Source organism: Melanerpes formicivorus, unplaced genomic scaffold, assembly GCF_026170545.1.
Source record: "Melanerpes formicivorus ecotype bairdi unplaced genomic scaffold, bMelFor1.0.p_v2 SCAF_36, whole genome shotgun sequence".
Classification (NCBI taxonomy): domain Eukaryota; kingdom Metazoa; phylum Chordata; class Aves; order Piciformes; family Picidae; genus Melanerpes; species Melanerpes formicivorus.
In genome coordinates this window covers 3,206,876-3,231,110 of record NW_027142388.1, presented here as the reverse complement: position 1 = coordinate 3,231,110, position 24,235 = coordinate 3,206,876, and the positions used below count along the sequence as shown (strand labels likewise).

At 42.0% G+C, this 24,235-nt stretch overlaps 1 protein-coding gene across 1 annotated transcript; it reads right to left on the bottom strand.

Annotated features, from left to right (window-relative positions):
* Positions 1 to 308: 308 nt before the first annotated feature.
* On the bottom strand, positions 309 to 22,902 carry DGCR8 (DGCR8 microprocessor complex subunit). Its single transcript, XM_068157324.1, has 14 exons — positions 22,770 to 22,902; positions 16,920 to 17,918; positions 16,314 to 16,476; positions 14,800 to 14,942; positions 13,804 to 14,086; positions 9,598 to 9,795; positions 8,153 to 8,254; positions 7,465 to 7,563; positions 7,078 to 7,160; positions 5,844 to 5,944; positions 5,327 to 5,433; positions 4,990 to 5,117; positions 4,453 to 4,566; positions 309 to 4,116 (listed from the first exon to the last, which is right to left on the bottom strand). Exons 2-14 carry the CDS (start codon positions 17,640 to 17,642, stop codon positions 4,033 to 4,035), a joined length of 2,328 nt encoding a protein of 775 aa, XP_068013425.1. The 5' UTR covers positions 17,643 to 17,918; positions 22,770 to 22,902; the 3' UTR covers positions 309 to 4,032.
* Positions 22,903 to 24,235: the final 1,333 nt, after the last annotated feature.

Genomic DNA, 24,235 nt, shown 5'->3' with positions numbered 1-24,235 from the left:
TGTTGACAGCCTCAGCCACAAGGATGAAGAGTTGTAGCTGCTGGAGACTTGCTTCTACAGGGAACAGAGGGCCCAAAATGCCAGATTGACCCTCATCATAGGGAAGGCTGTAGGCTTCCTGGAGCCTGAGTCAGGGATAGCACCAGGAAACTCCCTAGCCTGGTATGGTCATCAGACTATTCCAGATAGAGGTGAAGAAAGCTGCATCCCATACATACTCTGAGGGGAGTGAAGAGTATCCCTACCCCAAGCCAGGAAGAAGAGCTCTATTTTCCTAAATGTGCTTAAGCTGTCATGGTACTGATCACACCAGAGCATTTTATAATATCAAACTTTATTGCTCAAAACTAATTATCTGAAAAATACACATGTAGTACTCAAAGACCAAACACATAGGATTATATGATTGTGCAGAAATAAAAAAAGCAAGCAGAGGCTCAGTGAAAATGAGGCTTTATAGTTGTACCAATTGAGCACTGGCATCAAGCAACTGCACCCAGCACAACTCAAACAGCAACCACTGTTACCTACTTGGGCAATAAGAATGAATTTTGCTGTGTTGGGTTTTTCTCCCACTTTCTCAGATACACATCAGAATACTGCAGCTGATCATTTTATTTGGTTAACAACAGCATGGCTTCTTGCACTTCACATTTCTCCCCATGGAATGGTAGGAGGCTGTCACTTCCTGACTTTTACTCCAGAACTAAAGTACAGTCTAGAGATAATAATGATGCTCGCAAATACTTGGATGTTACAAATATATTCAGATAAAGCCTAACAGCATCACAGGAAAGTGGAAGTTTACATACAACAGTTACATTTATGCATAATAGTCTTTCCAAACTTCCAAGTACCCAACTACTTTATGGGTTTGGTTGAATAAATAGGTGAGAGAAAGCCATGTGGCTGGTGTTTAAATAGGTAGCATCTGACTCTTTCATTGGAAGTCACAGTTAAGTTTTCCATCAGTACCATGAAGATTTGAATGCATACTAATGTAATCCTTAAAGTCAATATACCACACTTCTGGTGAGAAGCACATAATATGCAAAGCAAAAACTGTCTAATTCCCACAGGATGGAACAGTTCTTAAAAATACACTCCATCCTTATAAAAATACCCATCCTCCTCTGGCTATAGAAGGGATAAATAACAAATACCAGTGACAAAAGCAGCAGTTGGTTTATGCATTCATACAATCAAGATCTAAACCTTTACAGCCGATTACCTAGAGAACACACAAGAGTTACAAGACAAGTTTAGGATACATCCTGAATCACACCGTTAAGTGTTCATGCAGAAGCTGAAGTTAATGCAATGAACTATCCTCTATCACAGCAGCTCGTGCTTATGTGCAAATGCAAGACTGTTACACTCCAAACAATAGTAAACATTAAAACACAAGAATACTTCACAATGACATAAACAGTAGTTAAGTTGTTTGTTCCAGCAGTTATTGCGCTATTTCCTGGACATCTCTCCAGTTAAAGGCTGCAGCAAGGTCTAATACCATCTTTTTTATTTGTTTTTGTTTAGAATGCATAATATACGTTCTAGGCTTTGGTTCACAATGAAATCTCTGGGTGTTTGAGTTAAGGGCAATGGTCACCTTGTGATTCTGATCGTGGCAGACTGAGGTAATACAGCAATCCTCTCAAAAAGAAAGAAAACAAATTTGTAAGCGAGGCATCTATGGATCTTCTGCAGGTGACCTGCAAATGCATTGACATTCCGATTTCAGAAAAATAGAAAGATCTGCAAGGGTGATTTGTCTCTTTTATAGTGCCATCCAAGTACAGATTCTTCTCCTGAAAACACGTAAGCTGAAGTAAAAACCTACCTAAGAGAGTAATACACGTAGGCATAGAAGAGATAAGCCCTGTCTTTATCAAAACAAAATAAAACTGAACAGAAAAGAAACAACAGAAAGAGAGACAAACAGTGATCACTGCTTGTCACTACTGCACCAATATTACATAACCTGCAAAAGATGGAGATTCATTAAAGCCATACCAAAAAAAGAAAGCAGAGGCAGTGTTTCTGTTTTCTCAGATAGGCCACTTCTTTAAGCAGTAGGTTATGTCTACTTTTCCAACTACCCGTATCCTGGTATAGCAGAATTACAACTCAGGGAACTGAAAAGCTAAACACAGTAATATTGAAAAACCATCAATGGGTGAATTCCTGCTTGCAGAGACCTCTCCACATACCACTCAAACACGGAATCAGGCAAGACTCCTCCTGTTTCACCTCAAATATTGTATGTGTGGTAGAGAGCACTAGTTTGAGCTAAAACTGAAATGTACCTATTTCCAAAGGAATGGGTGAGCTTACAAAGAGCTCTTACAATACTGATGCCAATATTGGTAAAATCCAGTAGGCACTAAATTCATTATACTGCAGCACTCTGTGTAGAACATGGTAAAACCAAAACATAATAACCACCAAAACCCCAAACCAAAAACCCCTCAAAGCCCCGAAGTACCAGAAGCTGCAGCAATGACAAGAACTGGCTGTGTCAACAACAGCAGAACAACTCCAGGACAATCATCGAAGCACTACCACCAAGCTTGGTGATCAGACTCTTTAAGAGCAAAGCAAAGAACCCCCAGAATGGTTCTAAGTGAAGACTTACTGCAGTTGCCCAGCAAAGCACTCCATACGAGGAACAAAACCACTATGCAGTGCTTTTGCTACAGCAAAAAACTATTTCTTCTGTGCTTAAATTTCATAAAGCCTCAATGACATAGTGAGTGCTGCCTGTTTGCTAGGATTGCATTTCAGAGTAGTTGCATATTTGAGATTTCTCAGTATAACCTGTTATGGTCTCACTCTACTCATTACTCTATGTCATAATATTCCAAATCTACATTCTAATTCTCATTGCAGAAGTTACACTTCATAAAAACCTAAAAATGTAATTAAAAAAGTAAAGAAAGGAAAAAAAAGCCAAACACAACAAAACAGCTTCATTAAAAAACCCTAATTTGCTGCAGTTATTTCGTATTTCTTAGGGTTGTTATGTTTATTCTGTTCTTTTATGGAGCAAATTAAGACTTAACTGATCAGATGTATTCTGACTTCAAAAAAAAAGAAGAAGAAAATTGTTTTATTGCTGGGAAAAGGGAATGGAAGGTCCTTAAAAACACATCATTGGCAAAAGATTTTCAGTCTGTCAACCATCATCAGCTGCATTTTGGCTCCGAGCTTTGAAAACAGCCTTTCCAATTACAGTTTTTCCACTGTCATCAAATAAATAGGGTCCTATTTGCCTCTTTCAACCCACCTGTAAAGTGACCTAGGCTCTTTTCAGTTAATTTTAGATATCCAGCCTGTTGCTCTTAACACTACCAGGTATACTTGTTCTTTTCAAGTAAGAAAAAAATCCGCATACTGTGATTTTGAGTTAACTAAGCCTGGCAGGAGACAAAACAAACAAACCAAAAAAGAAACGGCATTACTGGCCTAATCCTATGACATGAAAAGAAAACATTGCTCATCACTTTCATGTGTTTGTCAAAGTGTCCTATCAGTGCATATTATTATGTGCTGAAATGCGACAAAACTGTTCACAAAAATAGTTGCAGGCATGTTCATACAAGAGGGCGTCCATAGATTTCTTGGATATATACATTTGAATGTGTGGATAGAGAGAGTATCAGCTTCAACCTGTACATAGGTATTTTGAATGTCATCCTTAGAACATACCCATTTCAAACTAAAATGGATAGCTTTCCAGACAAAAAAAACAAAGTGCTTGGTTTTATCCTGTGTGAACATGCCTGTCCTCTGTGCATTTTGCCCAAGTAGAGATCTTTAGGATCGATCCTTTAAACGTACATATCTTAGAGGTATTAAAACAAAAAAAAAAAGTAATATTGCCCTGATGATGCAAAAAGAACAATGCATAAACTGAAGCAGCTTGGATTTGAAAAGTTATCTTGCATTCTGCAGCAAACAATGTTTAAGTATTGTTGAAGATCTAGCTCCTCCGTTTGTGTTATTGCTCCCCACTCGTAGACTTTCTGCTTACACATCAACAGTGCAGAGAGGCTCACTGCCAGGTTGAGCCGATTCCACGATCGTCATCTTGGGTTTCTTTCGTGTTTCCTCCTACAAGGGTAGGAAACAAGCCACAGTCGTAAGAATATGGTAATAAAACATGGTTATTGCCATTTGTAGCTGGTTTAGCCAAACTTGTGCCAATCGCTGTGAAAAGCTCTTTTGTTCTCATGCTAAAAATAACTTGAACGAGGTAGGCAAAATGAAGTTACACAGCACTTGAAAGCAGAGAATGGAAATCCTGAAACGTAGCCCCACTCTGAAAATCAAGTTCTGAACAGCTCTCTTTACACAAGGCACCATGTAAAACAGGCAAAAATTTGGATGCTTTTAAGTGGGACCCATGGCCTTCCTCCCATTTGTAAACCCAAGAAACCATCTACTCACTCTTTCCTGTGCCAGCTTCTTCATTTCTTCCTGTAACTTGTTGAGGATGTGCAGATTTGGCTTGTTCTTTTTGGCATACTGCTGAAGTTCTATCACACTTTTATCAGAGGTTTCCTATTCAACAGAGCAATGAACAACAACAGGTAAGATTTTTTGATGGAAATAAGACATTAAGATATGTAGATCAGCAGTTTAACCTGTAGTCACTGTACTGCCTTAACTAGTAACACCTATTTCCATGAGTTAAATATTAAATAGGTTACAGGATTTTGCCCTGGAAGGGTTAACATGAACACAGTTATTAGGGTCAGTGGAAGCACTCATCTCATGTTCTGGCAACAGTGAGGTATGAGAATCAACTCAGAAGAGCTAAGAGCTGCTCAAATATACACAGCCTTTTCTGTGATAGGGAGCACCACAACTATGCCAATAGATACCATTAAAGCTTTGCTGGACTAAATTTAAAACCCCAGAAAAACACAAACCCCAAAAATACAAATCACAAAGTAGGTAACAACCAAACAAAATCATGTTCACCTGTTTAACCATCTTGCTACTCTCTCTACCATACATACGCAAAAGAGAGCCCCAGTTTTTCACATGTGGATGCAGCAGCTGGAGGATTTTCTGAGAAGCTAATTGTTTCCCCACTCTTTTATTTTTGCCTGTAAAAATAATCATGAAAATGTGTCAGTGCTGGCACACTGCCTAATTCAGTGAACACCAAGATTTGCTTGTATCATGCAAGAGAGTGATACAGAAGAGCAGAATAAGCAGGTAACAAACTAGGGCTTAAAAAGCACCAACAGAGTGGATAACAAAGGGCTAAGAGGGAGAAGATACTACCAGAGGTCACAGTAAGTAGTGTACTTACACCAGCCTCGCACCGTGTGCTTGCCACAAGTCATGACATACTCGCTCTTCTGATTTTTACCAGGAATCACTTCAAACTTGATGGATGTATCACCCATTCCATGGTTTCTTAAGCACAAACAAAATCAGTATCATACACTAAGTAAGATTACAAACAACTGAAGTGGTTGCAATAACTCTGACAGTTATTGCAATGGAAGTTAGACACAGCAATAATAGATTGGAGACACACAAATGAATACAAAACACTTCTGTAGATCAGTAACTTGAAAGGCATGCCGGTGCAAACAAAACCCAGAAGGCAAGAGGCATAGACAGCAAACATGAATTAAAGGAAGATACAGCATTAACCAGCCCAGTCCACACCATGTCTCTTAAAGCAACAGTGACCTCAGTAAGCTCAGCTAGCCCACAAACACCCAGGTAGCTGACAAACACCGAAGCTACTAGCAACTACACAAACATCCTGCCCTGAACATCTGTGCCCAACAGAATTTGCTCCTTATCTGCAGCCTTACCTTTTAAGGCACTCATGGAGAATTTGATATGGAGACAAGAGTCCAGCTTTACTGGTGAGTTCATATACCCGTGAGTCCTCAATACTGATATGGTTAAAATACTACAAAGGAATTGGAAAGGGTTATTGTGGTTGGACCTTAATGTTACCTGTAACCCTCACCTCTCCTCTGCAACCCGAAATAAATTCTGTCACCCTATGCTTCATACTTAAAATAGTATTTTAAAACCCACAATGCAAATATTTACCAACATCATAAAACCTGCCACGACATCATAGATTTGTGGGCAGAAATTTAATTATTTTAATTCCAGTTTTACACTACACAAGTTAGAAAAAAAAAAATACAGTCTTTACCATTCACTCTCCCTGTGAGCAAGGCTATTTAGCTAATTACAAAACTCTACTGGGCAAAATGCTGTTGTTTAAAAGAAGAAAACACAACAGCTATCAAATGTTTGGTATTTTATTTTACAACAGTTGGGGGGGGGGGAATTGTCTGCATTTTCTTAATGACCATTTCAAACGATGCAAGGGCACAAGATACGGTGTTAAGTGAAAGTCAAGTACAAAGAACTCATTCTGTACATTAGACTTTTTAAAACGGAAACTTAATTTTCAGGCTTTTATGACCAATTTCTGATACTCCTTCCTGACGGTGTGTTATACGCAGAATTGAAAGTGAAAGTAAAACTGAAGCAGCAGCCATCTGAACATTTCCCATGTCTGTAAGTACAGCACTTGCTCTCCACTTAAACTTTTCCTTTGATAGTCTCAATTTTCACTGTTTCAAGTCTGAAATTTGATCTGCCTGATCTGCCACTAAGTAGCTTTCATAACTAAGTAAAAAACGTTTCAGAACCCTGGACACTTTTAGTTCTTAATTGGATCAGAGAGTCAGACAGCATCTAGCTCTGAGCTTTCCAAGGCATCAGGCCAGAGCACTCCGGAAGCCAGGACAGCACAGGCAGCCTAGTATCATGGAACATTTCAGATCTGCAGTATGTGACCCGGTATTTCAACAAGTTCTCTGCAGCACAGTTAAGTTTTCTAACCAATTCCAGTAGAAGAAGGGGGTGACAGGGGAAAGGATCTTCCTGTAAATGAAGAATTTCACATTTCCATCTGACTGAGAAAGGAGCATTACAAATTGTAATAAATATTTCTGACACTGAACATGTGAAGTTTTTAAAATAGACTGCAATGATGACAGACAGATAGCAAGAGTTCAGTACCTCAAGTTCCTCACTGTCTTTGGGCTTCTCCTCAGAGGTCTGTTTAACAAAGTCAGGAATAAGGATTTCCAGTGTAGCTCGAGCTGCAGAACACATTTAAACACCTTGGTTACATTTATTTTAGGCAGTGATTGTAAAGGAGGACAATGAAGCACTCTAAGCAAGCCTCAGTCTCACCTAGAAACATCCACTCACATTAGAAAACAGCCTCACAGATGTCAGAAAAGTTTCTCCAGCAGCACCATCAAAAGACACAAATGTACCTTCTCTGAATATTCACCAAACGATTCCTAGTTACTACTGCAAACATGTCATCTTCAGAGCAGAAATTAAAACAGATACACAATTCAGCAGTTGGTATTAAGAAAGGGAAAAAAAAAGCATTACCAGCTTTATTCTTGGCAAGCTTTTTGCTGCTGGCAGTTCCTGCCCCGTAAGTTACTCCATCAATAATCACTGAGGCTCCAAAAGGTTCACTTGGGTTCTCTGGAAATGGAAGAGGAATGTAAAAGCAAGCTGTCAATGCAGCTTTAGAGAGGGTCCATGTGTGTCTGCACAGGACTTTTGAATTCTTAACAGCTTCCTAATTGATGGCCTTCACACTTCTCATCAGAAACTATTTTGGTTTAGTATTCAACTTTTTCTTTTTTTTTAAACCAGGATCCTGACCATTCACTAAAGCAATGTGCCTCTTACAGTAAGATTTTCTGGACATAAATGACAAGAAAATCAAATAAATATTAATTGTGCTCAGTCAACAAAGCTGTAATTGCCCATGTTTCACCAAGACATACTTTTAGATGGAAGCTGCTCAAATCCATTGTCATTTAGCCATAGTTTTCCAAGTAAAAACCTACCCTGTTAAACACAGATTTAAATACAAGACTGCTCTCCACCCTCAAAAGCCATTTTTGAGATACAGAAAACACTTCCTAGCTAGAATTGGACTCACAATAGACTTCCAAGACATTTCCTAGGAAAACAAGACCATTGTTTGTGGGGTTTTTAGATATCTAAGCATGAGATGAGCCCTTCAAAGCAACATCTGATGGATTAACAAACTTCACAGACTTACCACATTCAAAGAAATTGTAAACAGGGCGAACCTTTAGGACTCGTTGCATATATTCATGCAGTATGCAAACTTCAGATTTCCCATTGGGATTAATGACAAATTCTGCAAAAGGCGACAAGAGGCGAAGACAGCTAAGTAGTTCTGGGCTTTAAAAGGCAATTTGTACCACAAATAAATACATAAATAAATTACAAGCTCTAAAGTATCAGTGCCTGCTCAAATGACATGCAGTGCTGTCAGATCAGATATGTGTAATTACGACCTCAAAATTCATTTTCTAGGGAAAAAGCTATTGAGGAGCAAATGTGAGAAATTTCCATCACCAACTGGAAGCACACCACTTGTGAGCTAAGTCTAATATTCTGTGTTCAATGTTTGCAGTTTCATGGCCTCTGCACCTCTTCACAGCATTTTTGGCAGCTAACATCCATTAGAAATCCTTTAATTTGCTTCCCCTCTAACAACAGGCATGTAGACTCGAAACACACAAACCAGATTCATTGGGAGTTTTTAACCCCATGTATGAAATCCTATTTAGCAAGCCACAGAGCAGGTCACTACCCCCTCCCTGAATGTCCTCTTTATATCTGAAAGGTTCTTTTTCCCCCCCTCCTGCAGTAGTATTGTCAGTCAAGGGCACAAATCCTGCCTCAGGGAGCACCACAGGAAAAAAAGTTATAATTTAGATAAAGTGCAATTAAGCTCTTAATTTGGATAATTTCAATGTGGCTCTAAACCCAGAATTTAAGATAAAGTGTATTAACTAAAAATTCAACTGCTCCTCCCTGTGATAGGGAATAGCCAACACAACTCAAAAGCTTCAAGTCTGCTTAGGAGAAAAATCTCAGAAACATGACTAATTACAAAACATAACAAGAGGCACATCAAAGGTCTATGGCCATTTCAAATATGAGACTGCAGTTACACAAACTGTTACAGCTACAGAGCCAACACAGATAAGAGCTAAACCCCCCCCAGTTTTTCCATCAGATGTGATGACCACTGAGGACACCACAGCACACACTGTTATTTCTTAACTGTATCCATCAAACTGCTTTAATTTGCATTTTAATTTGTAGGGTTTAGTCTGGGTCATTCCTGGCATTGGTAAGCAGTCTCTAATTTGTGAGTAATTAGAACTGATACAGAACTGAGAAGGCAGCAACTTTGAGTGACTGGGCAGGAGGAGTTTCAGTGCAACCACAGCACCAAGTAGGTGAAGGTAGCAGCAATCAGTTACCACAACTGCAACCTTGAACAAAAGTCTTTTCATGTAGGAATGACCCTTTCAAACAGCAAGTAGATTTTGAAATATTATGATGGGTGCAAGAGCAGAATCCCAGAACAAGAGAAGAGTGGACTTCTACCGGAACTTTGAGTCAGTCAAGCTTTGAGCTGTAATCAGTCTTTGACAGAGTACTTGAACTACAGGTAGAAAAACTAACCTTTCTTTGTAGGTGCATCTTGCACAGACAATGTAATGAGTTTCTGGTTGGCAGGCAGGATGGGCCGCTCGGACTCTGCCTGCTTGCGCTTCATTTCACGATTGAATTGCCGCCTCTCAGCCCAGGTGCGGAATTTCTTGACAGTAACTTGCTCAAAGTCAAAACGCTTCTCAAGGTAGCGCCTAAAATCTTCCAGATCTAAGAAACATAAGCAAGTTAATCTCTCCACCACTGAGCAAGCATTAACTGCATTTCCACTATTTTAAACATCAGTGTCTTTTTTTGCACCTACGCCAGCAGCAGAAGCAACACACTCAGAGCAAAGATGCTATTTCACACTAACTGAACTAAAGACAAGTTTGCCTTTTACTGGGTCAAACATAAAAGGTTTGTGCTAAGTGGAAAACAAAACAAACCGACCAAAAAAGAGCATTTTACTCCATCACTTGGCAGGACTCATTGACAGGGCTTTAACTAGATCTGAAGGGGGAAGGAGATGAAACCAGTCTGCCCAGACAGGAGTCTGAGGGTGATAAGCTGGAGTCAGGGGTGAAACCAGCAGCCCAGCTGAAGTGCATGTACACTAAAATGCACACAGTTTGGGTAACAAGAGGAGCTGGAAGCCTTGTTGCAGCAGGAAAGTTATGATGTAGTTGCCATCACAGAAACATGGAGGGATGACTCACAGGACTGGAGCACTGCAATTGACGGCTACAGGCTCTTCAGGAGAGACAGGTGAGGGAGAAGGGGTGGAGAGGTAGCCCTGTACATCAGGGAGGCTCTAGACACCATGGAACTAGAGATTAAGGATGATCAAGTTGAGTGCCTGTGGGTGAGAATTAGAAAGGAGGCCAACAAGGCTGACATCCTGGTTGGAGTCTGTTATAGACCACCCAACCAGGAGGAAGAGATTGATGAATTATTTTATAGGTAGGTAGAGGCTATCTCAAAATCACCAGACCTTGTTCTTAGGGGTGATTTTAACCTGCCTGATATCTGCTGGGAACTTAACACAGCAGAGAGGAGGCAGTCTAGAAGGTTCTTAATGTATGGAGGATAGCTTCTTATCCCAGCCGCTGTGTGAGCCTACCAGGGGTAAGGCTTTCCTTGATCTTCTTTCTACAAACAGAGAAGGGCTGGTGGGAGATGTGGTGGTTGGAGGCTGGGGTCCTGTGACCATGAAATAACTGAGTTTTCAATTTGCAGTCAAGCTAAGAGGGGCAGCAACAAAACCTCCACTCTGGACTTCAGGAGGGTGGACTTCAGATTACTTAAGGGACAAACTCAGAAGGTACCTTGGGAAATAGCCTTCAAAAACAAAGGGGTCCAGGAGGGCTGGACCTACTTCAAGAAAGAATTCTTGAAGGCGCAGGAACTGGCTGTGCCAATGTGCCAGAAGATGAGCCCTGGGGCAGACAGCCTGGATGGGCAAGGAGCTTCTGAGCAAATTAAGGGGAAAAAAAAGAGGGTGTACCATCTTTGGAAGAAAGGGGAGATAACCCATGAAATGTTTAAGGATGTTGCTAGGTCATGTAGGAAAAAAATTAGAGAGGCAGAAGCCCATTCAGAGCTTAGACTGGCCACTGCTGTGAAGGACAACACAAAATCCTGTTACAAATATATGAATGGCAAAAGGAAGGGCAAGGACAGCCTCCACTCCTTAGTGGACATGGAGGGGAATATTGTAACTAAAGATGAGGAAAAAGCAGAGGTACTTAACACCTTCTTTGCCTCAATTTTTAACAGCAGGACAGGTTGTCTTCCAGACAGCTGGTCTCCTGAGCTGGCAGATGGAGTGAGGGAGCAGTATAGCTCCCCAGGAAGAAGCAGTTAGAGACCTGCTCAGCCACTTGGATCCCCACAAGTCCATGGGACTGGATAGGATCAATCCTAGGGTGCTGAGAGCACTGGCAGATGAGCTGGCCAAGCTGCCCTCCATCATTTTTCAGTGCTGGCTCACTAGAGAGGTCCCAAAGGACTGGAAGCTGGCCAATGTGGTGCCCATCCACAAGGGCCAGAACAAGGAGCCAGGGAATTACAGGCCTGTCAGCCTGACCTCAGTACCAGGCAAGATCATGGAACAGGTCATCTTGAGTGCAATCACACAGCACTTACAGGATGGCCAAGGGATCAGGCCATGCCAGCATGGACTTAGGAAGGGCAGGTCCTGCCTGACCAACCTGATCTCCTTCTATGATTAGGTGACCCGCCTGGTGGATGTGGGGCAGGCTGTGGATGTAGTCTACCTGGACTTCAGCAAGGCCTTTGATACCATCCCCAACAGCAAACTCCTGGCCAAGCTGTCAGCCCATGGCTTGGACAGGTGCACTCTACACTGGGTTAGGAAGTGGATGGAGGGCTGAGTCCAGAGAGTGGTGGTGAATGGTGCCACACTCAGCTGGCAGTCAGTTGCTAGTGGTGTGCCCCAGGCCTGGATCAGTGTTGGGCTCCATCCAGTTTAATATCTTCACTGATGATCTGGATGAGGGGATTGAGTCCATCATCAGTAAATTTGTAGATGACAGTAAGCTGGGGGCAGGTGTGGATTTCTTAGAGGGTAGGAGAGCTCTACAGAGGACCTTGACAGGCTGGACAGATGGGCAGAGTCCAAGGGCATGAGATTTAACACATCCAAGTGCCAGGTTCTACACATTGGCCACAACAACCCCACGCAGTGCTACAAGCTGGGGTCAGAGTGGCTGGAGAGCGGCCAGGCAGAAAGGGATCTGGGGGTAGTGGTTGATAGTAGGCTGAACATGAGCCAGCAGTGTGCCCAGGCAGCCAAGAAGGCCAATGGCATCCTGGCCTTATCAGGAGCAGTGCAGCCAGCAGGAGCAGGGAAGTCATTGTGCCCCTGTACTAAGCACTGGTTAGGCCACACATTGGGTCCTGTGTCCAGTTCTGGGCTCCTCCACTTAGGAAAGATGCCAAGTGGCTAGAACATGTCGAGAAGGGCAACAAAGCTGGTGAGGGGAGCACATGCCCCATGAGGACAGGCTGAGAGTGCTGGGGTTGCTTAGCCTGGAGGAGATACAGGGGAGACCTTATTGCTGTCTACAGCTACCTGAAGAGAGGTTGTAGCCAAGTAGGGGTTGGTCTCTTCTCCCAGGCAACCTGTGACAGAACAAGACACAGTCTCAAGCTGCACCAGGTGAGGTTTAGGCTGGATGTTAGGAAGAATTCTTCCCAGAAAGAGACTAGCCATTGGAATGGGTTGCCCAGGGAGGTGGTGGGGTCACCATTGCTGGAAGTGTTTAAAAAGAGACTGGATGAGGCACTTGGTGCCATGGTTTAGTTGATTAAATGGTGTTGGGTGACAGGTTGGACTTGATGATCTCAAAGGTCTTTTCCAACCTGGTTAATTCTGTAAGATTTTACTAAGCCCTAACCAGCTTTGGACAAATTGCAAGAGTTGGGGCTGTTCAGCCTGGAGAAGAGAAGGCTCCAGGAGAACAAACAGAATCCTTCCAGTATCTGAAGGGGGTTTACATGAAAGTCAGGAAAAGACATTTTAAAGGTCTTTTAGTGACAGGACAAGGGGCAATGGATTCAAGCTTGAGTAGGACAGATTTAGACTGAATATTAGGAAGAAATTCTTTACAGTGAGGGAAGTGAGATACTAGAGCAGGTTGCCCAGGAAGACTGTGGATTCTCCCTCCCTGGAGATGTTCAGGGTCGGTTGGATGCGGCCTTGAGCAACCTGGTCTGGAGAAAGTCTCCCTGCCCATGGCAGGGAGGTTGAAATTGGATGATCTTCATGGTCCCTTCTAACCTAACCCATTCCAAGAATCTATTAATCTGTGAAATTAGATGCTACTTGTGGATCCATGAGCAATCTGGTTTTAGTCTGCAGCATAAGGAGGCTGCATAGAACAGTCTGAAGAAATCATGCAAACGCTTGACAACAGCAACTCATACGTACACACTAACCTCACTGATTCTTAAACTGAGATCAAGTCTACAGAACAAACTTCAACATGTTCATGTTTTGTCTGAAACCTTTGCACAAGGACTCTCTTCCTGTTAAAATCAAAACTGATGTTTAACACAGGATCTGTTTCTCCCAAAAGACTGTGCAGAAAGCCAAGGGACCACTTGATTGCAGGCAAGATAACATTCCGTTGCCCAGTCTGGAATAAAGGACATATATCCCAAATGCCATTGCCCCAACTCCAGCCAAGAAAAGACTCCATCTTCCATACATACCTACGGATTCATCTTTACATACTTCAACTTTGGCCTTAACTTGTCCTAAGGCTCCTTGTGCTGCATCCCCCCCTGACGGGTCTTTGTCATCTAAAGGCCCAGAATCAGCAGCAGTAGAATCTGGTTCTTCTGTCTGGCAGTCCAGTTCTGAAGATTTATCTAAGTGCTTTACAGGTGATACTTCCCCATTTGGGGTGATGTCATTATTTTGTTCCCTTTCATCATTTTCCTTCATTTTTTTGTAATGCAAGCAGGGAATGCTACTAAGGGGAGGATCATGTTTCTGCAAATATAAAAAAATACAAAAGGTGTCAGTACCTTCAGGTCACCAAAAGCCAAGCATAAAAACAAATGCTGTCATCAAGATGGAAGTTACTTTTACTCACTCCAGGCTCAAGCTTCTATGAGGTCAAGGGCCAAGTACACCCACTCCTGTGGTATCCTGGCACTGTGTAACACTGACACTGACCTTCAAAGTGTTTGCTGGTTCAGATCCAAACTATTTTCTGTTCAGTTACATGCAAACCCTACATGCTTTCATAAAAAAATCCATTCAGTTCTCTTGGGGTTTAAGCCCATGACATTAAGCCAAATTTCTGCAGATTCCTTGGGTTCCTGAACATCACATGCTTACCTCTGTAAATAGGAACCATAAGCCACAGCTTGGGCTAGTTTATAGCTACAAATAAATGATCAAAATATACTTTTCCGGTGGAACAAACCCAACATTTTTTGGCCATATCCTAGAACAAGAGAAACACCAAACAAGACCACCTCACTCACTTTTAGCTGCCCACAACCATTGCAAAAATGAGAAAACAAAATACTCTAAGAAAACTGGTATCATATTTGCAGAATCAGAGGGGTTTCTTTGTCAAGGATCTTAACTGTAACACTGGAAAGCAGCCTGATAAAGCAGAAAAACATTCAACTGTTTACAGAAATGTATCCAATTTTTAATTCTCAGTAAGTATTGAAATAACTGACAGCTCTCACCCTTATGCTTCCTGTTCCCAAGAAATAAGGTCTAGACCAGGTAACAACTCTAGATTCTCTATGCAGATACACAGGAATGCCTGAGTTATGGAATGTCATGATCCATCCATCTGGCAAAGGTTCTGTAGGAGGGCGGCCACGACCTTTAAAGCAAAGAATGACTTTAAACTTGGATCAACTGCTTAGCATAGAAAAGGAATAAAGTTTTTATTGCTTTTTCTGTCTCAAAAGATAAAATGACACAAAAAAAGTTTTGCAGGAAGATTGTTTTGCTTTAATAAAAATGTGTATGCTACTAATCCACGATAAAACCTGCTAAATTACAGGTTCCATTATGTTTTCAACTGAGCAGCAACAGTAACACTTATTTTTATATAGACTGATTTGTTCACCAGTGAATTTTCTCTTCTCCTTAGTCTTCTTTATGTATTGATATAATCACAAGCACCATTATATTTTATGGAAGAGTCATACTGCCTTCTGAATCAAATGAGTTTTCCATTAAAAATGTTTGCACTTGACACTGAGGGACAAATTTACACTGAGACACCAGCAGACCCACAGACCCAAACAGCCAGCAATGAGTTAGGTTGTAAAGCCACGGCTTCCCTGTCATATTTGCCAGTAAATGAACAATAAAACTCAGGATCAAGTGTACAAGGCTTTATATTTAAAATACTACCACTTCCAGAAAATAAGATCAATACACAATAAACCAATATGAAGAATCACACAGAAAAAGAAATGATATTGCAGTAAAATGCTTACACTCAACACAAGTTAATAATACATGGTCTCACTCCTTTCTATTCCAGAAAATCTTCCAGAAATCAAAAAATGGTCTCACTTTTTCCTACAGAGACCAAACCCAACTGGGAGCTTCCTGACATTCCTGTGTTAGTGGAAGATTTTCCAGAGGAAATTTTGCTTGGTTTATTGTTTCAGAATAAGTTGAAAAATAATCCCCTAGAACAGGATCCAAATTCTAATTCAGACTGTTTCCAGTTACGTTCTCCTGGATTGGTTCACGTTCTCAGCTCTTCTTTAGTTGTAACATTTAGCCAATGAAACTGCTGCACAAGTCACTGACTTTTCTAATGATTATTTTTCACCCTAGTACTACATGAATAAAGACTTCACACAGAGCAATTTCAACAACAGAAGCTGTAACTAAAGTAGGAAGAAGCCCACAATGACCAGAGTCTTCAGCTCTTTCACAGTACTGGAGACAAAACCCCACACTCACCTCCTCACCACTGAGGTAATACTTCATACAAATCCACACACTAAAATGCATTTCTCATGACATACAAAAGGTGAAGATCAAAAGCACTCCCAAAAATCAGCTTCACCGTTCAGGAACACGAAAATGTTATCTCCTATAGCAGGAAGCCTTCACACAACTGTTTCACAGGAATTGCTATCCTAAGCTCTGCTTGCTGATAGACACTTGTTCTACAGACATAAGACATACATACACAAACATTGCAGATATTTAATGAACATTAACTTACTTTTAAGTACAGTTTTAATTTTGGTCATCATTGGCTGCACACTCGTTTCTCCATCAGACTGGTGATCACTTTCACCAGCATATTTCTCATTTTCTATTCTCCTTGTTTTGGGTGCTCGAAGACCCTCTTCCAGCAGAGCATCCACATCATTATCAAAGTCATCCTGAAAGAGACTTTATCAGACACTATCCTCCTGAGTCTACTAGCCTCCCTTTCCCCTTGCAAAGAAAAAGTGCACAATCTTGCTAGGTACTTCCATACAGAGAGAAACTAGAAATTTCCAACGATTGCAGTAAAAAGACTGAAAAATAAGAAAGTAAGTTTTTGTAAGCAAGAACTGGTATTTTTCCACAATGAAACGAGTTACAACTGTCTAAGAAGCTATTTAAACATTGGGTTTAGACAAGATTATGGAAGCTGCCACACAACTCAGACATTTGACCAAATTAACTGACAAGTTTTCAGCCAAATGTCAGTCTCTGGAAATTCTGCCTGACTCAAGTATTGCACATTTCTAGAAGAGACTGTTTCACTGAATACCTTTGCAGCTTTTTTTTCACTCACTTGGAAACCCCTTGCCCATCAAAAACCTGTGGATTTACTTACCTCATATGAGTAATTCAAAGCTTCTTCATCCACTTTATCTCTTTGAACGATTGCTTTAGATGTGAACCCTCCTCCTTCTTCATCTATTTCCATCAAATTGTCGGTAAAATCTTCTAGCTCATCCAGAACTGCATATTCCACTCGTTTTTCCTGATCAATATCGTTTTCATCATCCTTCTTATCATCATTTTCACCCCCTATCCCTGCAGCTTTACCATTACTACCACCAAAAGGACAAACATGCAAATCCCCATTGACATTATTCATACCAAAATCTGTATCTGCCTTATAATCCTGCTCAACTCCAGTGTACAGAACTTTCCTATCTTTGCTTTTGCAGCTTTCTGTAAAGCTAACGCTAATCTTTACATCTTTAAGTAACTTAAGATCTGGGGTGAACTTTCGAACTGAAGGTGCATGACGAGCAGTTCTTGGGCTTTGGTCACTATTGTTAGGGTCTATTATAAGACGGCTTTTGTAGCAGGCAGATCCCTTTGTGAGAAGCTGTGTTCTGCAGATACTGTGCGTGTCCCCAGCAGGGGTATCTGACTGTCCATCACCACCAGAGCCAACGTCCATTACCTCTGCGTCACTGGACGTTTGCAGGGGAGGTGGTGGAGGCTGTTCGTTAGGCGGCAGAGGTGGGGGACAAGTATGATTCTCCACATTCATTTCTCTTGCAGGTTCTTTAGGGAGGGGTGGTACATTTTCATAGCTCTCCATTTTTAAAACTACTGTTTTAAGAAAGACAATCTTTAATAAATGCTTATAGCTATATTCCTAACATGCATAAGTCCATCAAGATTGGTTTATCATGCTCTATTCAATATGCAACACTGATGATTCAGTTAAGCTGACTACATTGTTCTTTTCATTAATGTAGACAGCTTTCAGAATCACTGTCTCAATTATTGGAAATCACAATGCATTCAGCTTAAATAGCTGAAGACTAAGACTGCATCTTCACTGGACAAGCAGATCTCCCTTTCTTCTTTCAACCTACAAGAAGAAAAAAAAAAAAAAAAGAAAAAAGATATTTGTCACAGAAAATAAATGGAAATAGTTTCCCAGGCAAAAAGGAAAAAATGTCACTCCTTCCAGCATAAATGTCAAGTAGAAGAGCGACATTTTTACAGTGAAAAATGAAGGGTATCTTCGTACTATTTTGAATGGGGTGACTTGTTTTTACTGCTTGATCTGTACACCAGCATGAGAACTTGCTGTCACATATTCACCTGTATAATTTGTGGACTATCTCTTCTTGGTGAGCAGGCTGGGAATGAAGTATGGCATGTGCAGGAACCAGACTCATAAATGTGCATTTGGGGGGGATTATCCCATGATTTAAAATAACCTGGTGTTCAAGCCATACTTACCCACACAGCAGAAAGGACAATTATCTTACAGTTTAAGACAATCTGCAAAATCAGTAAGGTTTCAACAACTATGGTCTTATGGGGCTTTCTTTGTTTTTCACATAGTGGGCTCTTTCTACCGGATCAATGATGGCTTCTTCAATTATATTTTTGTTATCTGTGGAGGACTATAAGCACTCAGGGAAAGAAAGCAGAATTTCTTACCTGCTGTTTTGGTTTCTCCAAGTCCCTCTATGTCATCCCAAACTGGGTTTAAATCTTCCTACCAGCTAAAAACAAAGCAGTATAACTCTGCCCAAGACAATTGGCTGAATCTGCTCTGTTCAAAGCATTTCCATAAAGTAGAAAGTATTCTAGGAAGACAAGCTTTGAGTCCTCAGTGTTGCTGCATAACATTTGAAGGCAACAGAGCAGAAAGTCTGGGTTGTCATGAGGGACTTCAAAGAAGCCAAACATAGTTCTCTAATGTATGTCTACACCAGTCCAGACAGAACAAACCAACAGCAATATCCAAACACCAACTGGGGCAAGGCAGGAAGCTGGGAATAGGGAGTTATAATGAGGTCAGTTAAAATTCAACAGCAGACAGAAGCTACCTACCTGGAAGCTGAAAGAAAAGCAAAATATACAAACAACAAAGCAAACTCCTATTTTAGTGATCTGTCAATAAAGAAAGTTTTGTTGAAGCACTAATTCATATTTTTGGTTGGCTTTTATTTTGCTTGGGTCTGTGTTTTGGTTGGGTTTTTTTCTTTTGTTTGCTTGTTTTGAATATACTCAAAATTGTGACACATTAAATATCCTGAGCTCATCATGCACTATAGAATTACCAAGGAAAATCCATTTTGATAAAACCTCTAAAATAATTCCATCTTCTCTGATACAAACACATGACTTTTCAGGATGAAAACCATCTCATCAACCAGTAAGACAAGTAGTTCTATACATTTCAATCTATCTGTCCACATTTAAAGTTCTGATCAATTCCTCCTTCCTCCTTCTTTCAAAAGTTTCTAAAATACCTAATAAATTTCTAGAAGTGTTCTGTATACATTTGTTCCTCATCTTCAGATTTAAAAGAAAAGAGTGAATGATAAATTAAACTCTCCACAATAAATCATTAGTGTCTTCATTGTTAACTCTGAAGAAAAGAATCAAAAGTCACAGTACAAGTTCAGTAACTTCTGAAAATTAAGTGCCTAAGTCATCCAATTTTTCTACCTTCAAGTCTTTAGAATACTCTTTCAAAGACCAAAAAGAAGTAATTTACACAGAAATTAAATAGGGAAATTGACTGAATTCAGGAATACCAAGGAGCTACCTGGTCCAACTAGAAGGACTGACAAATTGTAAGATGCGATTGTGGATGCAGTTCCAATACTCCCAATACACATCCTGCTCCTACATTAAAGAGTGTTTTAACACCACCAATGTCAAAACAACCTTCACCTGCCTTAGTTTGGTAGTTCCTTGGCACTACACCTCTGCTCTTTGCAGAAAAGATATCTTCTTGTTCTATCCATGCACGATTAACAAGGAAAATTTTGTTGTCTTTCCCACCTTGCTGGCCTTGAGACAATGAGCAGCATACCAAATCACTATCATGGATTGTCTATTGCTCAGTACATGTACTGCGGCCAGAGAAAGTACCAGACCAAGATGAGTTTAAACTAGTGTTTGCATTTCCAGCCATAAACCTGCCACTTCCCCAGGGTAAGGTAACAGCCTGACCCCCTGAAGTTACACACCGGGCTACAATACCTTCCTATAAACTACAAAAAGCTAGGGAGCAACGGAGTAACAAGGTCCACCTCCCAACTACTTCCTTGCCAACTGATGTTACAATGTGCCCTTTATATCAGGGGTTGGAAAAAACGAACAAACCCAGGAAGGATTTTAACTTATATATTTGAAAGCAAAGACAAGGGATGAAGCCTATGAGGAAGAGTTAGATAAGCTTACAGACAGACCTTAGATCTAAGGCATTGAACCACCACATATAAAAAAACAGACTTAGCATAGTAGGTTATTAGAATACAACATAGCCTGCTTATTGTCATCCTTAATTAATTTACCCTGAAAGAATAAATTTTATTCTCCAAAGCTCCACCAAATTCCATCAACAGTTTCTAGAAGGACTCCTTAAAAAGACATACAACCCCATCGACAGCTGCAAGAGACAGCACAAAAGACTGCAGGAATTCTGGATGCCCTGCAGAAAATAGGAACACACAGCTCAAGGTCTGCCTTTTCAAGACAGGAAAAAACAAATCAGAATCTAACTGTGTAACCAGTACTGCCCAACTCAGAGGAGCTCCTTCAGTGCTTTGTGCATCATCAGTCTTACAAGCGGGTCCAGTAAAGAACATATTTTCTTTATGAATACCTGTGGCTGCAATCAGAAACAAGGAACAGCATACCACAGATGCTCTCTCCTAAAAATCACTTGTAGAAAGAAATTGGATTGCTTGTCAGGAACTGCTTACTTGACATTCAGCAGACCCCCAAGAGAACAGTGGCTCAGAGTAAACTTTCCTCATTTGCTACCCAAAGTCCTCATGCTCCAGCTCCAAATAGCAACTCTACAGAATAGAGTCTGAGTCACTGGTTATGCTGAAAGATCCTAAAGTTAAGATAATACTATTTATTGCCAACTGCTAAAAAGCCCCCAAACCCAACAAGCCAGTCCATTTTCTTTAAACCAAAACAGGAGGTCTCACAAGAAAAACATTATGTTAGTTAACTAATACATACAGGAACCCTTTTCTCTCCCCATTACCAGCTTTGGAATGGAAAGCTTCTGAAGGAAACAACCAATTTCTGTAAGTCATCAAGGTAGTTTAAGAAAATGCAGTCAGGGCCCAACCACGACATTATCAGTGACAAATACAGACAAGGCTACAGAACTTCTCTAGTGCATAAGGCTTCATTCCATTTCAGAACACAGTACATAATTTTGCAAAGGCACCATCTGAAATGGCAAAGGAATTGCTGCTTTTATAGCTTGGCCAGTTTTCTAGCAGGGTTATGACAGTTTCAATTAATTGTGTAAAACAGGAAAACTTTCGTTGTTTTGGTTTTATCTGGGGTTTTGTTGTGTTGTTTGGGTTTGGTTGTTTTAGGGTTTTTTTTTTTTTTGCTTTGGGGTTGGTTTGGGTTTTTATCTGCAAATCAGAGCCTATGAAGGAGGAAAATAGTCTTACTTTCACATCACAAATGGCTCCTCACCTCTAAAGAAAAACAACAGGCATAAGGAACCAACTCCCCTTCTTATTCTCTAAAAAACTAAAACTGCCCAAAAGAAGTAGTGACCTAACTCCTCATCCAGAGATTGGAAACAGGAACCCTTACGTTAAATCACCCAAACAGAAAGGAGAAAGAATACACTTACAAGAGAAGATTTAAAGACCTAATTCTAACATCTTGCAACTCGCAAGTAAAGGGAATAAAGAAATTGACTAGGCTCATGCAGCAAAGCCTCCATTCCCGTTTATGAGGCAGTGATGCCTGGATGTGAGGGAGCCCATCCTCTCAGCAGGTAAAGAGACTTTATAGATAACCTGAATCCTAAAGAAATGAGGTACAAAAAAGAATTCCATTTTGTAGATTAAGGAGAGGAAAAAAAAAAAGGGGGGGGGGGGGGGGGGGGGAAGGTGAACAATATGTTAGAGGAATAAACCTTGCACGAAACTTAAAGAGAAAATTTAAAGGAAGACTATTGCAATTCACTATCAATAAGCACATGAAGAATCGCGAGAGCTACGGCATGACATACGGGCTTTATCTCCATCGTCCCAACGTACCAGAACTTAAGAAAGTGAGTGAGAGTCTGCAGACGCTCGGGGAATGGCTGCCTTCCCAGCTTCGCGCTTTCTTTGCCCCTCTACAAATGCATGTGTCCAGCGGAAACCCTCCCTCCCGCCATCCCTTCACCCCACACGCGTACTGTGAGGCACGATGCTGTGTAGAAACTTAATGCCAGAGTTGACACACTCCATCACCCCACTATCAGACAGGTGTGGACGATATAAAGACATGGCGTTTCCTTGCCTTCTACTACCCTGAATACAATTACAGCATAGAAGCGAGTAGGGTGGAGGCAGGGGGGCGCAGAAAAGAAAAAAACAACCCTCTAAAACAATCCCTGAACAAAACCAAACGGCAGCTCCAAGGGAAGGCCGCTGCAGACGGGGGCGGGTTGGAAGGGAGAGAGAGGGAAAAGCCGCACGGCGACACCCACCAGGGAAGGCAGCTCGAACGACATTCGCCTCAGCCTCTCAAGGAAAGGCTCCTCACAGCTCCCTACTCACGGCGCCAGGCCGGGGGTAGGAGGCCGCACCACAGAGGCGGCGACAAGCGCGGCGGGCCCCGCGGCCTGTGGGGACGGAGGGGTTACAGCCTGCGCCGCGGCGATTGGGCCGCGCAGGCCCACTCGTGCACGCCCTGCCCGTCGCCCCACGAGGCCGACACCCACCTGAGCCATGCCCAGTGTCCTGCCGCTCCTCCGCGAGTGGAGGTCGAGAAGGAGGAGGGCAAGCTCGGCCGTTTCACGAAAACCATCCCCCACTCCGCGCCGCTGCCGCCATCTTTAAACGCCTGCCCCGAGCCACTCCAGTCCCCGCAGGCAGGACTCCGCGCTCAGGAAGCCAATTGCCTTCCCAGCCTCCTCTGTCACAGATTTGAAATCTCGATGACTATTGGCAGACTCCCTGGCATGTTAACTTGCTCTGCCAATAGAAACGCGAAAGGCATACACCCGCACAGCAAGAGACCAATGAGATGGAGGCGAGGGTGGGCCCGAGGGCCGGGCGGGCGCGGCCGAGCATGACGGGCGACAGGCGGACTCCTTTGTGTGGTGCGCCGCGGGAGCTGTCGCCGTGGGCGCGCAGCCCCGGGGCAGTCTCGAGCCGGTGCCAGCGCCGCTTCCATCATGTCGTCTCCAGGGAGACTTCATCGGCGGCTAGGAGCAGTGCTAAAGGAGGTTGCTGAAGTGAGGTGGGCCGGCAAGGCAGCCGCGGCGTGGCTGAAGGAGCGGCAACGCCGCTTCCCCGGCGCACAGGCGCCCAGGTGCTGCCGAGCCGCTGGGGCGCGGCCTTTGGTTTCACCGCATCCAAAGTACAGCCCCCAAAGCTCCTTAGCTAGCTGCGGGGGTCTGCGTGCAGTACAGCACGTAGCGGTAAGGACTCCTTACCCCTACAGGGCACTGAAGACAATCGCTAGCAGGTTCTTGCCTCACTCATCTGTTGTAACGACGTGAGATTTGATGATCTGTAAGGCTGCCTGATTCTGAGTACTTGTCCTTTAGATGCCGTTTAGATTAGAAGTGGTGCAGCAGAAGCAAGGGCGGGGAGGAAGTCAATTACCTTTTATCACAGCTGATAGGGACTGCTCAAGGCTTCTCCCCTGCACTCGCTACCTAGAAAGCAAGTCTGGTGACTCGTTTGCATCCAGTTTGTGTGAGTCTAACTGAAGTATTGCACGCTTCAGAAAATAGCTTGCTTCCTTCCTCCATGCCACGAATGTACATAAACAGCAACAATTCCTTTGGGGACAGAAGAGACACACATTTTTGCCTAGACTTGGAAGAATTAAAAAGCTTTCAGTGCTTTGAAAGTGGAAAAATAACCAGTATGTTAGTTTTTCCATTGTACACCTGTTTTCAGAGAATCAGAATACTATAACTTAAAGCAGCAATGCAACAGCTGATTTTTTGAGATGCTGACACTACAATTCATTTTAGAACAATCCTGCAGCAAAACACCAAAATAATGTTAAAATCATGGTTAAATTTCTATCACAGAGAATGAAATCTGATCTGCTATGTCTGACAAGTTGCAAATTCAGCTGAAAATTTCGATCACCTGGACTGCTTAAGCATGCACAAAAATCTTGTCTTCCATCTAGACTATAGAATTAGACCTGTGAAGGTCTACCTGCATA